The sequence below is a fragment of the Haliaeetus leucocephalus genome, unplaced genomic scaffold (assembly GCF_000737465.1).
Source record: "Haliaeetus leucocephalus isolate CR32 unplaced genomic scaffold, Haliaeetus_leucocephalus-4.0 Scaffold196, whole genome shotgun sequence".
Lineage (NCBI taxonomy): Eukaryota > Metazoa > Chordata > Aves > Accipitriformes > Accipitridae > Haliaeetus > Haliaeetus leucocephalus.
Genome location: NW_010972632.1, coordinates 925,114 through 941,070, shown reverse-complemented (window position 1 = coordinate 941,070; position 15,957 = coordinate 925,114). Strand labels below are relative to the sequence as shown.

The 15,957-nt window shown below is 37.5% G+C and overlaps 1 protein-coding gene across 1 annotated transcript in view; it reads right to left on the bottom strand.

Moving 5' to 3' along the window:
* Positions 1 to 15,957, bottom strand: part of UBN2 (ubinuclein 2) — a gene marked incomplete at its 5' end in the record, with an annotated part of 48,488 nt that overhangs the window by 18,893 nt on the left and 13,638 nt on the right. The window contains 4 exons of the mRNA XM_010565861.1: positions 367 to 437; positions 4,003 to 4,501; positions 5,526 to 5,638; positions 6,849 to 6,986. Of these exons, the coding sequence (XP_010564163.1) occupies positions 367 to 437; positions 4,003 to 4,501; positions 5,526 to 5,638; positions 6,849 to 6,986 (821 nt within the window). The remainder of the gene's footprint in view (positions 1 to 366; positions 438 to 4,002; positions 4,502 to 5,525; positions 5,639 to 6,848; positions 6,987 to 15,957) is intronic.

Sequence of the window (15,957 nt, the reverse complement as noted above, 5' to 3'; positions counted from 1 at the left end):
TTTTATATATTGAACGCTTGAAGGACTACAGACTAAAAAGAGCTGGCATTTTCCTTCATGAAAGCTGAAGGTGGTTTGAGTTACAAAAGTGGGGGACAGGAAGAAATAATGGCAGTTTTGTTTAAATTTACACATGAAGTCAAGGACATAGGGCACTACAAAACACATCACACTGGATAAAGACAGAGAGTCATGACAGGAATTGTATTCATGTATAAATCTCTTTAGCTAATAACTAGCTTAGACTGATCTACCTTCATTGACTTTTAAGGGCTTTGTTGGAACAACCTCAATAATATTTCCTCTTCTGTACTTTTCCTTTCACCCCCTTTCCAAAAAGGGAAGGTTGTACAGATAAGCACTTACTCCAGCAGAATATTATTCATGTCTTGCGTGAAAAACTTCTTCCTGCCTTCTTCATCAAACATCTTGGCGGCCTGAAAATACAGCAATAAAGAGTATCCAAGTTCACAGAGCATTTTGTCACAACAACCTTTGTATCTTTACTTTTACACCTGTATCACATTCTTATTTTCCAGAGAACAGCATTACTTGGAAAAAAATAAACAAAACTAAACTATACTCAGCTGTTTAGAAAAAAGGTGAGATTGTTATTATTATTCTCAAATAAAAACACCTTGCTCTAGGGCAAACAACCATTCTATTTAGAATCTGCCTGGATCACTATGTTAACATGTCTTTTCAATAACCATGAAGAAAATGGTAGAGTTGTTTTATTATCTCACGACCAACAACATTCCACTACCACTGTTTGTTTTAAATAGGAATATTGCTTGACAAGTCAAGCAGGCAAGAGCATCAACACATTTCTACTCTCAATCTATGAAAGGCTCCTCTTCTACGTGCTTCACCCAGTTACAACTTCCCAGCCTTCTTAGATCTATCTTAATCCTTCATTGCAATTTCTACAAAGGGATTATGTATGCTAGAGGAATACCTCATCGCTCTTTTCTGGTGCTGTCCAGCATTCTCACCATCTTTAGACTATATCTCTTTAATATCTTTGTCTGGTCTATCTTCCTGAATCTGTTTGGGGTGGGTGTGGGTAGATGGAAAAAAACAAACAAACAAAAAAACCCAGCCTTATTCCTAAACATACTTCCTTTTATTAGAAGTTTTTGCTGATCTCACCGGAGTTCCCATGCAGAATCCCTTTATCTTTGTTCTTATCACCTAGATTCTTATTTTCACAAACAATGACAGCTTGCAGGAGAAAGCCAATTCCCTGCACTATTCTACAAAAATCAGTAAGATCTTCTCTCTATTGTTCATCCACTGCAGATTTCTAGAAGTCAAGAGAGAAAAAAACCACCAAAACTCTTCCAGAGGCTTAATGTCATCTTATATTCCTGCCACTGGACCAGACAGCGATTCTCTAAAGGGGCTGGAAAAGGATATACATGCAGAAAAGTATGCAAGTGTGGTATCATTATAGTGACTGACAAACATTAGAAGCAGCCAACATGCTACGAGGCTGAATATTCAAATAAATTAAAAATCTCTAATTCTGCCTTTAAAAAAAAAATTTAGTGACTTATGACAACATAGAATCATTGACTGGTTTGGGCTGGAAGGGACCTTAAAGTTCATCTAGTTCCAACCCCCCTGCCATGGGCAGGTACACCTTCCACTAGACCAGGTTGCTCAAATGCAACCGTTAACTTGATAAAATTCCTTTATTACTATGAAATACTTAGTGTTCTTGCTCTTTGTAACTGACCCACTTAAGTTTGAAAGAGAAGTATTTTCTGGAATTGTGACCTCTACGCTGCACAGGAAAACAGGAGTCTGATACTCTATGAGAAACCATAAGGTAGCCCATTGTCTGAATGCTTTACCGCTTCAGTCATGAACATTGATACCAGAGTTTCAGTTCCTGTAAGGACTGCATTCTGCTCACCACTTTCTACCATAAATTCAGCTGCTGAGAGGATGGTACTAGCTGTTTAAGAATACTGAAGCATTTGTCCTGCTAAAAAATTAGAAAGGTTATAGATGTTGCCCAGTGACAGGATACCAAAGAGTCATGTTCAAAAGTCTTAAATCCAGTATCTTTAAGCATTATTAACACAAGGATTATCACCATCTTCTGGTTTATATAAAATGGAAGGGAAGATATGCTGTGACATTTTGGTCCCAGGTAGACCTTAAAAGGCGATTTCAGCATTATACTATCGTACTGGACAGCGTTGCTGGCTTTTAAGAGAGCAACATTGGCAGATTCAAAACCTGTATCGCTATCACTGAATTGTGGTGGGTTTTTTTTTTCTCCCCACAGACAGTATCTTGACAGTTACCTTCACAACAGAAAAAAGGCATTTTATTACTTTCCTGCTTGTGTACAATATTGTCTTCTGTCATGGTAGTTCAGAATTGCCCACTTAGGGAACTAGAAGACATTAATCTACAAAAGGAAGTCAGGAAGCTGTTATTGTATTTAGTCAGTGGCTTTCTAAATTTTTATTATTTTTTTTAAATCTAGATATATCATACTCCATACACGCAACATAGGCGTTTTCCTACAGCTTTATAAACTTCTTAGCTTTCTCTGCACTAAGAGCACTGAAGTGTGAGTCTGCTAAGTATTTGGCAAGACCCATTTGGGTTTTTTCCTGCTTTTTGTAAGATGCTTTCCTCCACTGATAACATGCCTGTTGATTGCCATTTGCAGAAGGTCAGGAAGTTGCAATCTTTATGTCAACACAGAGTCTAGTTTTTCCCCAAGTCTATGGGTAGACTTGCTCTGCTCAGCCAGCACCAAACTTCCAGAAGACATTATCAAAAGCAGAAGAGTTACATTTTCCAAGAGCCACTAAATGAAAGCTTTCTTCCAGCTGGGTGGGGCTTGTTATACAGTGAGGCAGCGTGAATCTGGGGCAGGCCACTAACACTTCCTGACTTTTGGCCTAATTCAGTTCTTCTGCAGTTTTGCTAGAAGCTTATTGTTGAGTCACAGCAAAATTAACCTGAAAATTCAAAGGTAGACAAAATAATCTCGCTCACTTTAGTAAGTATTAACCCCTTAGCTGTATTTAGCTTGGTACATTTAAAAATGACTAAGAACACTAGAAAACATTTACATACTGGTAAGATGAGCATTATGTTTTATCATAACTCTAACATGTAGCAAAGCAAGCTCTGCTACTAAATTATTTTTTTCCAAAAAGGTAGTAACTCAAACTGCTTTTTCAAAACTTACTCTGAGTAAGGAAAAGCTGCACTTTATTCTGAGTAAGGAAAAGCTTTAATATCAGAATATGGACAATCAAATAACAAATTTATTCTCAACTTCAGATAACATCTACAACTGAAACAAGGATCATGTAATACCTTAATAGCTCTGATCCCTTTCAATGAGCTATTGGGATGTTTGTAATCTGTGGATTTAATACTTTTCATTAGTATTTTTGATGAGTTTGGACTCCATTCTAACCTTCCAAACCAAAATATTCAGTTCTGTGGGGGTTTGTTGTTTTTCTGTAGGTGGGTGGCATGTTTTGTGGTTGGATTTTTTTTGTTGTTGTTCCTGGGTTTTTTTTAAACTGTCAAGTTAGCATTTATGTTACAAAGCCAAAAATTCAAGACATTGATTTGTAAGCTGCAGTCATATTTCAGGTTTCCTCCTCCAAAGTAAGAAAACACCCATCCATTTCAACAACTAATAATTCAAGTTAAAGTAACACTAATATTTCCCTTATGGAAAAAACCCAAACAAACATTACAAGTAATTGTACACAGAAGATTTAGAAAACCTTGTCTCCACTGTGAAACAAACACTGCTTTAACAACTGACCTGCATCATCCCTGTGCCCATTTTCATCTGAATATAAATACAGCCATTAAGATTGACATTAAGATCAATTCTACATTTTTTAGAGTTTTAGAGCCAGCAATTCAAGGATGACAACTTAGGCCCTAATTATTCTTCCTCATTCTCTCAGATTCTTGAATGCAATTGCTTACCAGTCAATTCATACTTACTGTTCGAAGGTCTCCAATGCGCTTTTCAAGTAGCATAGGCAGACCTTCTGGGAGGGCAGGCACCTGCTTGGGTGTCATGACCTGAGAGGTGTAGGTTGCTTGAGTGACATTTCCATTTTCTCCTGACAGCTCAGATACCGGGCTGCCATCAGAAGTGCCATCAAGCAACTTGTCAAAGTCAATGTCTCCCAGCATCTCCAGGGCACTTTCAGCTTCTTGCAGGAGCTCAGGTTCATTTGTGCTACCAAAAATGGAGAGGACAGGATCATTGATCCTAAGATTCAAGTCAGAGATATCGTTTCCTGCACTGAGAGAGGAGGAAGGAATTTTACTCGGGGTAGAGGTTGCAACAGTCACTGGAGGTTTTGGACTAGATTCCTTCTTCCTCATGGCTTCCTTCTCCTTTTGAAATTTACGGATCATGGCAGCCAGAGAGAGTGAGTCTTTATACAATTTCTTTTTCTTCTTTTCAGACTTGTGTGAATTTAAGGCCATTACTCTGTAGAGGAAAGAAATCTTTCATTAGAATGTATGTGATTTTTGAGGCCCTAGTAACCTTTAACAAAAATCTGGGAGTTTAGTACAACTAAAAAATTATCAGGTGGAAGAAGCAAGTACTTTGTGCTTCCAACTTCAGACTATTGTATTGACTACCATAAACCTTTGCTGGTCATGTGATTTCATGCTCTCCAACTGATTTGTTTTGCTAAGTTTTGTACACATTAATGTAAAGGTTATTTACTTCCAATTTCTCAATTTAATTATGGAGAAGTTGGCACAGTTGTCCAACTCACAGCTGATCTATGCTACTAAAATATGTAAAATTGCCTCTCAAGACTCCTGAATAGCAGCAGGTTGCTTTAAGTTTAGGCACACCATGTGTGTTAAAAAAATTCTCCTCATTGCTAAGAATTTTGACATGCAGGCTCAACATCTATATGTTACTCAAACTCCACATTTTCCACCAATTCATCACCTTGATGAAAAATACTATCAATAAATTTTCAATACCAACTTGAATATTCATAAGACAACTTTCACTCAACGACAGTCTTCTAGAAGCCAATTAAAAAAACCACCACTTTAATCCTTCCATGCTAGCCTCAGAACTCAGGAAAGCACACACAAAGTTAGTAAGAAACATGTAGAATAATTAAGCTATGTTTATAGTTTTCCAGATTAGAAACTAAGGGATAGGAAGAAAATTATTTTTCATTAGAAGATGTAATATAAGACTTTGGGTAGAACAATGGATAATGCTTTTCATAGACTCAAAATTTCTTTTCTGTAATTTGTCTTTGGTTTATTATTCCTTGTTCAAAATTGGGGGGACAAAAAAATTAGCTTGTAGGACTTACTTATGCAAAACCCCCGCAGAATCTCCAAACCCAAAATCTATTCCCTATTAATTATAGTTTAAAAATAAAATATTCTAAACAGCTGTGATAATCTTGCTACGGCACGTGACCTTGAAAGCAAACTTCATATACAATTCAGGAGTTCATCTAAAGAAACAAACCTACCCCAACTGCTTAGGAACTTTCATTTTCCGAGGCTTTTTCTCCTTTTCTGTCCCTTCATCTTTCCGCTTGCGCTTCTTCACTCCACGATCTTCGCTTTCTTTTAACTTTGCTATCTACAAAAGAGATCAAAAAAAGGACGATGGTTCTTCCCTCCTAAAGGACTTTTACAGCAAGAAACATTTAGTTTTCCTTACACTTTCCAATTCAGAGCCAGGAAAATACCTCAATGTGCACAAAGGCAAACAGTACCACTGGATTCCTAGCAGCAATTGGAGTTACTGACAAGTCTTAATCTTTAATAATTTTTAAAACAGTTACTGAATTCAGAGTTTTCAATAAGAAAAATACTTTAAGGCACCTGCAGACTGATGCCCAGCCAGTATGAGCAACGGTCACCTTAGAAGACCGAATCCCCCCCCCTTCTTCTTCTGCTACCACAGTTTCATTGCTGAGTATGAAGTTACATCATATGGAGTATCTTTTTGGCCAATTCAGATCAGCTGTCTCCCCTCCCAAGCTCTTGCTAATCCCTAGCTTACCTGCTGGTGCAGGCTAGGGAAAAAGAAACCCTTCACACTGCAAAAATTACTCAGCAAGAGAAAACTTTGGTGCGTTATCAACATTATTTTAGTCACAAATCCAAACCATAGCACCACAAGAGGTGCTATAAAGAAAGTTAACTCCATCCCAGTCAGATCCAATACTAGAACCTTAAATTTATGTTAAATTTAAAGAATTATAGAGCAGGAAAGGACATCAGAAAGCAGGAAGTTCTTGGAATGGCATGGAACTCATGAATATCATATGCAAATGTGTTCACATTGATCATAACCTGCCAAAGTACATAGAACAGCAAGCTGTTTGGGAAAGACTGTACATATACTTTTTATTATAGCTATTCTTAGCGCTGAGTTTATTTTAACAGATGTTTTGTTTAAGTATTATTCTAAATATTAGGAAAAATTTTAAATTATGCAAGCTTTGTGCAAAATCATAAAAGCAGTGTTGGAAAATTTTTCTTATCTCATAAAATAAAATTCCTCTAAAATTACAGAATCAACTGTCACTTCAAGATGGATGGACACAACTTGTTAGCTTGCCTGAACAGACAGTTAGTCTTACAAGACTGGACAGCCTGTGGACATCCCGAGTTATTTCCAGAATGCTAATACCTAACCCCCAAACCAGAAAATGCAGTAAAACAGCACTGTGCATCATTCTGCTTTCAGCCTCTTCATCTGTGCCATTCTAAGCGTATCAAGTATTTACCAGTGTCCGCCTAGCTGTAAGTTCTGTATAAAAAGCATAATTAAAATCACTCACTTTAGGTGGCCTATGCTTTTTGTCTTCTGCAAAGTCTTCATCCTCTGAGTCAGATGCCTGGCGGAACTGCAGTGTACCAGTGTTGATATAAAAGCCTCCATATTTGGTTGTCAGGGATGCAGGAACCAATTCATCATACTAGGCAGGAAAAGATGAGTTTATCAGCATTTCTTAATATAATGAGTATGTTTTTCATTTACCAGTCCCTACACATGAAAAATTATATACAAGTTCACAGCACATCTTACTAGAATAGAAACAGGATAGTAATGCTATTGAAAACTTACTGGCCAAGGCACAGAATATTAATATCATAGAATAACCTTTCTGCTTTCAAAACAATGCCCTTTTTTGGGAAGAAAAGACAGGATTACAACATTAAAAGTACTGAAGCTTTCTGAGGATGGGGACAGAGGCGATCCCCTCCCGAGGAGAGAAGGGGGGAGGGGGGGAAGGCCAAACCGTTTTAAAATTTTTTTCCCCAATAATTTTTCTCTGAGAGCATGTTACATTATGGTAGATGTTAAATCTCAAGATCCATAAAGCATATGAAGAATGATATACCACCTGCCTATGAGCAACTTCACTTGACTGTTCAATGGTTGTTTTTGTCCAGGAAGTAGGCAGGCACATAATGAATTACTTGTTTTCATCTGCAACAACCTTACAGGCATACCAGCAACATCACTGATTGAAAACAAATTTTGTACAAAAAAACCCCAACCCTGCCTCTACTGATTATAAGTTTTAAGCTTCATACTTCTGTTGAATATCCTTCAATGTTATGAGACAATGTGCGGTTCAAATTACCTTCTGTTAGTCACATGCTTTTACCACAGGCCCATTAAGTTATCTTTAAGTGATAGCTACAGTTATTTCCAGAACCTATTTCTTCCATATTTTCGAAAAAGATGACAGTCTGAACAATCACTATATTGCAGTGGAAGAAGTCTATATCAGAATTTTACGGAACTGGATGTTATATCCAGGAAATAGGACTGAAGATAGTAGAGACTTCTTTGTAAATTAAGCGTAAAAAAACCTTTTCAGATTATATGCTTGGTTTCATTGACTGCCACAGTTTTCATTAATACCCATCTCCACAGTGCACTTGACATGTTCAGATGTTCCAACACATGCTACATTTCGTACCAACTCTAACCACAGTGCCCTGCTCAAAAACCTACTTCTCTTACAAAGTTCTCTGAAATTTTCTTTTGTTAAAAATGCTATCCCAGACACGACAAACTTAGTCACAGTATCTGTTAGCTTATTTACCATTTTAGGTGTTGAATATGACATTGCCTTTTACACAAATACCACAATGCCAGGATTTGTTTTGTTGAAAGTCAGATATATTCTCACCCTGTTTAGACAGTTTTAAAACCACAAAAGGTTTCAAACTCTTATACACACTTCATTTTGAAAAGCACTTAATATTTATGAAGAAATTTCCAAGTTAGAATTACTAAGCTGTATCTCAAAAATATTGAAATCCAAAGACATAGGAAAAGTGGTCAATATTAAGTATAGTGGAAGACAATACTAATTCCATTGTTTCATGACCAGCAGCCTCCTCAGAATGAATACTCCTGAAGTATTACCAGAAAACTGTTAATCGCTAGGAAATATCTTGTTAATAAACTCTCAAAAAGGCTGAGAGGATGAATAGATTCATTCTGGCTCTATACATAAGTATCAGCAAAGCAAGCCATGGAAGTGTTTGCAAGAGAACTGAGGGAGTATTGCCTTGACAATGCCGATATCACTACACAGAAGCACAATGTTGTACTGAACTACTCTGAATTCGAACTACCACTCTTAGTTTTCAAATACTGAAAATTCTAAGGTGGTGCACTTAATAAGCAACAAATACCGTTACGGAAGCTATAGTCTGTCTGGAAGCATAAAAACAGAATGCCTGAGACACAGACCTGCCAACAAAGATAAGGAGGAAGCATTTACAGGACCTAGAAAGCGTTAGAAAAGTACCAGAAAGACACAGTAACAGCACAATCAATTTTTGCCTTTCTTCTGAAAGAAAAGGTAGGATTTTGACACACCTCAGAGGTATGCACTCTGGCAGAGGAAAAAGTAAATTTTGAGTTACAGCTGCAAGCAATAAATGTTTGGTAGCACAGCCAAACAATTAAGAATTAAGATACTTGACAAGGAAACAATGTGTTTGTTATTTTGAAGTTTGAACCAGCAGGCCTTCCACTGCATGTCTGTTAAGACAGAATTCAACAGGGTGAATAAATTAATAGGCAGTTTTAAGAGCCACAACATTAACTGAAGACTTGAGATCACCTACATGAAGGGAACACACAATAGTGCAAAGTGGAGTGTCAGCTACCAGCTTATTTCTACTCCCCTGCATGCCATGCAAAATATACTGAAGATAAAATGGTTTAAGAACCAAAAAGTCTGGGCTACCGAAAGCATTAAGACAAGAAGAAGAGTTATCCAGGAGAGGAAAACAGTAAATGTATACTTCAACAAGGAAGCTGGTGAAAGAGCGTGAACTGGAGACCTATGTGGATTTGATCTAAATAAGTAGTTAGAAATTTCTAGGAGTCATCACCTTTTATCTTCCTGGAATGGAAGGCTTAACAAGCAGTACAGTAAGACAGGAAGGGAAAGGAGAAATGGTGACAGGATCTATGAAATACCCTAAGATCATACAAGAGATAGCACAAGAAAGCAGGAGAATCTAGTAACTGGACAAAATGAAAGCAGACTGCCTTAGTTGTGGACTTGTCATTCATTTTAAGAGACCAGGACGATCACACAAAGTAGGAGGTGCAAAGTAAACTTGAGTGGAGACTGGGTAAGAATTTCAGAGAAATTGATGTTTTTCCACAGCTCTCAGAACCAGCTTCATTACATACAAGGAAAATGAAAGGGAAAGAAAATAAATTATTATCCATAGTGCTTAATAGACAGAGCAGGCATCTCCCTTTTGAGCTGACAGGGTGTGAACTGAATTGGTGAGGTTGGGGCAGAACAGGATCAAAACAGAAGAACACAGTAGTTGCCAAGTTTGAAGGAGAAAGCACATGGTCAAAGCTGTGACCATTATCATAAGAAGTGAAGAACGAGTAAAGGGAAACACAGTAAAGACTTGGCTGCAGAGCAGTAAAGGAAGTCCTGGAAAACACACACAAGAAAAAGTAAGGATTAAAGACAGTCCACAAGCGAGGAAGGCATGAATCACAGCAGATTATTAGAATGATCAACATGCTATGTGGCACAACTCCATAGGAACAAGGCAAACAGGTACCCCCTCCTTTGAGGTAAGCTTACTATTTTCTAGCACCCTAACTGAACAGAAAATTTGAATATGATTGTATAAGATATTGGCAACAGCTAGATTAAACTTAATTTTAAAGTTTCTTCAGGACGCTCAGTGAAAGGGAACATGGTTCTTGCAACTTCTAAATCTTCTGATTAATTTTTTTCAAGACCTTTGCTTTGCACTAGCTTTTTCTGCATATGAAATCACAAAAATGATCCTATTAAGGCAAATAGTTTAAGCCCTTTGTTCTGCTCTTCCTTATACATTCCAAGACTGAGAATTAAAATTCTAAGACCTACGAACAGACCGGACTTCATATATAATTGACTCCTGTGAACACAGATTTGTCCCATAAAAGATAATGGAATCATTCTGCAGATAACAAAATAAGACCGATATATTTTCTGATCATCTAAAAGCAGATCAGTATGTAAGTTATTTTAAACTACTATCCTTGAGCTACATTACTATGCTTCTAGTGCCACTAATCTAATTAAATGTTTAGGTGTGAAAGATAATTTAGTTGTTTTTTTTTTTAAATAAGTTAACCAGTTTCAACTTCATTATTTTACCACGAAAAACAGTGACATTTTATGTATTATACCAATTTAGTTCTGAAATCCAGACCCACAGTACATAGCAGTATCTTATATTAATATTGTCTACTCTTGTGTTCAGGTATTTATTTTGACCATGATCCTCCTCATGCAGCTCCATTCCAGACAACAACCTATACTGTAAAAGTACACATGTGAAAAGGCTTTTTAACACTCCTGTATTAAGTCCTGGAAATGAGATTTCCTGCAAACATATCCAAGTGTTTTAAGAAATGTAGCCTGTACGTTATTTGTTGTGAAACTGCTGTTATTTAAATAAAATATAAGAAGGGATCATTTTTGTTCCTTGTGCAGTTTATTTTTGAGATGGCTCTAACCAGCTTGGGGAAGGGAGCTGTTTACTTTTGATCATCATTAGCCCACTGAATCAAGTCAGCTACTGAAGTTATGTCTAATATGGTTGCTTCAGCCAAATGGACTGAATATCCATACAGTTCACTACATACTTCAAGATACTTCAAACATAGTTAATCTCTATGCTTCTTAAAGACACAAAGAACTGAAATGCACTCTTTAGCTTTGCTATCCTTTAAGGATAAGTCTTCAAACAAAAAAACCAGAACTATCTTTCCAAAAAATAGCGTAACAGAATATACAATGAAATCCTGAACAACGTTAAGGGGTAACAATACATTGCTTTTCTAATCCAAGACTACATCAAAGAGCAAGCAGAAAGAGCTCTCCCATGGTAAAGAAGGTTCCTCTTCCAAAATGCATAGAAAAGTTGTTTTGGTGGGTTGGTTTTTTTTTTTAATCCTGGGGCAAAGGACAGCTGGCGAAGCACAAGAGAAAAAAGCATAACAGACTATTAAATAATGATATAATACCTGGCTCACGGTAGTCTACACTAGGATAGGATAGTCTCCTAGGAGAATCCTAGTGTAGTAGTCAGGATATTACAATCCATCAGCCTACCAGAGCACCTTGAGAGAAGTACCAGTATCTGTATATTGCCCTGTTTTGTTCTCACCACAACTACCACCTTTTAAACCCTTCCACCAGTCACCAGAGTCAAGCTATTAGCTTAAGTGACCTTCAGTGCAATGAGATGACATTCTTACTGCCTTGAAAATATTTTAGCCCAAGTTATAAGATGTATGGCCACTCATATGACCACCTTTATTTGTTCAATCTATTGTTTCAGAGATTGAGCTCTGACCCACAATGAAAATATAGTTCAGTGTTTTTATTACAAACAAATATGCAATGTATTACTTAACCTCTCCAGGTTTCATGTTACAGAATTACTAGAAGATTCTGTAGAAAAAAGTTAGGCTTTCCTTTTCCAAGAGCAGACTTACCATAGATGGCACTTAAGACAAATGGTCTTGTCAAAGATCTGTTATTTTGGCATGTTATAAACCCCCCTTTATATTACATTAACAATCATATTGTTTGTGTATTTTTTTGAAAACACTTAAGTTCCTTGTGCTGCTTACATGAATTCATCTACTCATGAAGAATTGTTGATCCTAGGGCAGGACCTACCCCTCTAGCAGCTCAGATTACTCTGAAAAGTGATTTTGTGCTCTTCAAAAAATTAAATTTAGCAAAAAGAAGTTGCTACACCTATTATCATTATTAGTACTTAATTATTTTATTTCTTACTCGTACATTCTTGATGTACACAAATTTAAACAATAGTACTACAAAGGCCAGATAGAAGTCTCACTTTTTTTCAAGTACCTATGCAGATGCTGAATTTTCAGTTTCCCAGTTGTCTCACTGAGGTGATTAAATACACGAGCAGCCCTAAACTAGCTGGTTGAAACCTAGGCCAGAACACAGAATTAAAAAAAAAATAAAAATAAGAAATTACTTATTCCGTCCTAGAAAAGGATATGATATCTTACAGAAGGAGCAAGAGAACATTACTGTTGCAAACATCAGACTTGTTCTGCAAATTCAACTACCTTTGTCCCTCTAGCCATAACAGTTCTTGTATTAGAGGACTGCTGGGTACATAGTTTAAACATGTCTGTTCGGCATTAAGCAGAACAGTATCTGCTTTATTTGTTTGGTACTCCACCACTTTACACCTTTATTTATCTTGGGGTGAGGAGGAATACAAAGCAAAGAATCTCCTAATCAAAATTTGCCCTTGTATTCACTCAAATGCATATGACACGTCAGGTGCCAACTGGCAGATCTACCCTGAAGACACCCAGGAAGCATGCATGCAAGACATCTTTTATTAAAGGTGACCTGGTACACTCAGCTAAGTGAGCACTATTCCTCAACCACGGAACTTCCAAGACTGGGCAAAGTGACAATGAACAAGGAAGGTGGACCAGTAATATAAACACACAAATCCATAGCCAATGAAGCAGCTAGTAAATGAATCTCTTAAAAAAAAAAAAAAAGAGGGAGCACTTTAATGCACCCTCATGTATTCAGTGTGGATGAGGTTTGTGATAGAGGTCTACAAAGGCAGCTTTTTCCACATGAAAAATGCAATGATAAAATTATCTCTCAATCCATTGTGAAAGTATGTTTAATAACAGATCCTACGTAGCATTTTTCTGTATATGCATCTAATATTGGCAGGTTGATAGGGTTTTTTTGTGTTTGGTTTGTTGTTTTTTTTAAAGATGTTTATCTTTCTCAAGCAACAACACTGCCACCCTCCATAGCTATGCATAAAACAAGTTCTTTTGAGTAGGAAGGATGAGAACAAGTTGGCCTAAAACAATATCTGGCCCAGAACCCCACAAAAAAGTTAAACATTACCATCAGCCCACCAAGCTCTGCCATTCCCCAAGCAGATACCATTCTCAGTGGGAAAGAGCATCTCAGATATTCAAGAGTCTTGAGCAAGCTGCTCTTACTGGCAATCCATCAGCTTCAAGTTTTAGATCACAACAGCACGAACTCTTGAGGGGAAGGCAGGGTGTGAGAAGACAATATTAAATCTATCACACCTTTAATAAACCTGGAAATTACAAGATGAAGTAAACCAAATTTATCCTGAGAATGTGTGAAAACTCTATATCATAACACAGCATTTTTGCAAATATTAAGCCCTTAAATTATGGAAAGTATCCTAGGGAACCCACATAGAAAGGCCTACTCTTTTACCAACGTGCTTGGAATTACTAAAATCAACATACAATCCTTGAAAGGCTGTGTTTTAAGAGGATCTGAGCTCTTGAGGCAAGATGTAGCTAAAGAAAAAAAAGGTTTTCGTTTAACTTGAATTATCTGTTTTGGAGAAACTTTCCCCGTATGAGAAACCATTGGTAGGCTAGTTTTCTCTACCCAGCAGCACAGGACTCTTACACCAGTGTTTGGAAGGCTGCTGTGGAACCATGAATATAGCAGACTGGGTTAAATACTGACATGGGGCTCCAGGTGTCTGAAGTACTGAACTGCATGCTTCCCATTGCTCTTGGCATTCATGTTTTGCTTCAGTTTCTGTCAGTGTGACTACCTGGTATCGCTGCTTTGAAAGACAGCTTGCACTGCTTACAGATTTCTAGGTGGAATTGTTCTTCCTCTGCATTCATCGACCCAACATGGGGAAGGTGCTAGCTGGTCTTTGTTTTAGATGTGCAAGTCTTACTACCTCTAAGTATGAGAAAATTGCATACTTTTTCACTAAGCACCATGTATTACTTCAGATCCCTGTTCTATATTACATAGCAGAAAGCACTGTATTCCCCCGGAATCTCTATCTATATAAAGCTTACATTGTCAGGAAGGTATTCAACCAACCAAATATTCAGGGGTCATTACAAGAGCAAGTAGTCCAGCCAAACCAGGCTGATATGCACACGTATGCATATGTGTGCATGCAGGAAAAATAGAGGGGAAGCAGAAATCTACAGGAATACCATTCCACAAAGAATGTAGTTCTGGGCAGTTTACACTATAGCAAAACCTATTGTCAACATCAAAGCAGTAGAAACACTGAGGAGGGACAGTTTTCTTTGCAGGTTGTGAACATTTTGTGTATTACTACCATAGAGGTCCGTTAAGATAAGCAAAGATTAGGACTTGCCATCAGACTAACCGCTACATAGTGGTTAGAAACAATAGTAAGATGGTCTTGATTTACTTTTTTTTTTCTGGAATGAAGAGTTCACAACCCACTGACTACAGTCAAAATGCTCAACCCAGAAATATCTGCTGTATAGACTGAAGCATGGATTTCCCACTTGCCTGCAATTGCATTCAGAAAGGAAAAGCCACTTCTTCCAAACAGGACCAGCTAAAACTTTTCCAAGGAGGATAGTAAAAAAACTGAACAGCATAGGTACCAGATATAGCCAAAGCAAACAGCAACCTGTAACTTATTCGGAGACAAGTCTGGAGGAAGATGGGAGGTAGGAATTGACTGTGGCTCTTTGGGTAATACGTACCCAAGAACCTTTCTCCACTATTTTCCTTTAGTTGGCTTCATGCCCGAGTCCACTGAATTGCTCTTCAGGAGCCCTTACTTTTCTGTGTTCGGTAGTCACAAGGACTTTGATGATCTTAATGCAGCCATGCTGATAAAGTCTTTACTACACTGTAGGAAAGTACTGATCCTTTCCAGAGTAAACAATGAAAGCAAATCTGTAATAATCTCATGCATGGTTTTCATTTTCACAGAAGGCAAACAATGGCAATCTAGCCTACTAAACAGCCCATATTTTACCCTACTTCATCAGGGCAGGTACCAGTGCCCTCTGAGGAGTCTGACAGGAAAAATCTCTTTGCTTAGGAGAAGCTCCCTTCTATCAGCACTTTCCAAGAACCTTCCTCCAGAAAAGCATGTCCTGTTCCTGTCTGTACTCCAGCCCCATTAAAATCCACTACCTGAGAATCATGCCATTAGCACACTCCCTGCACTTGACCCTGATCTGGGCCCTCAAGAAAACAAGCAGAACAATTGCCTTCCTGGACCCCTGGAGGACACAAATGCTCTGTTACATACGCTATTTGTTATATATGCATCTATGTTACATGTACAAAATTGCTTAACTGGAAATGGATCCAAAGGAAGCAGAATTTCTTAACTCGATTACAATGCCTGCTAAAAACAGGCTTAGAGTTTTATTGGTTTGATTTCTTGATTAATATTTGATGGCATTACCTCAAAATCTGTTTTTAGAAGGAAAATCTCTCTAAAGCTATGGAATAAATCTGTTTCAGCGCCAAAGAGCTCAATATTTCTTCCACACCTGTGACAAGAAAAAGGACTAAAATTCTA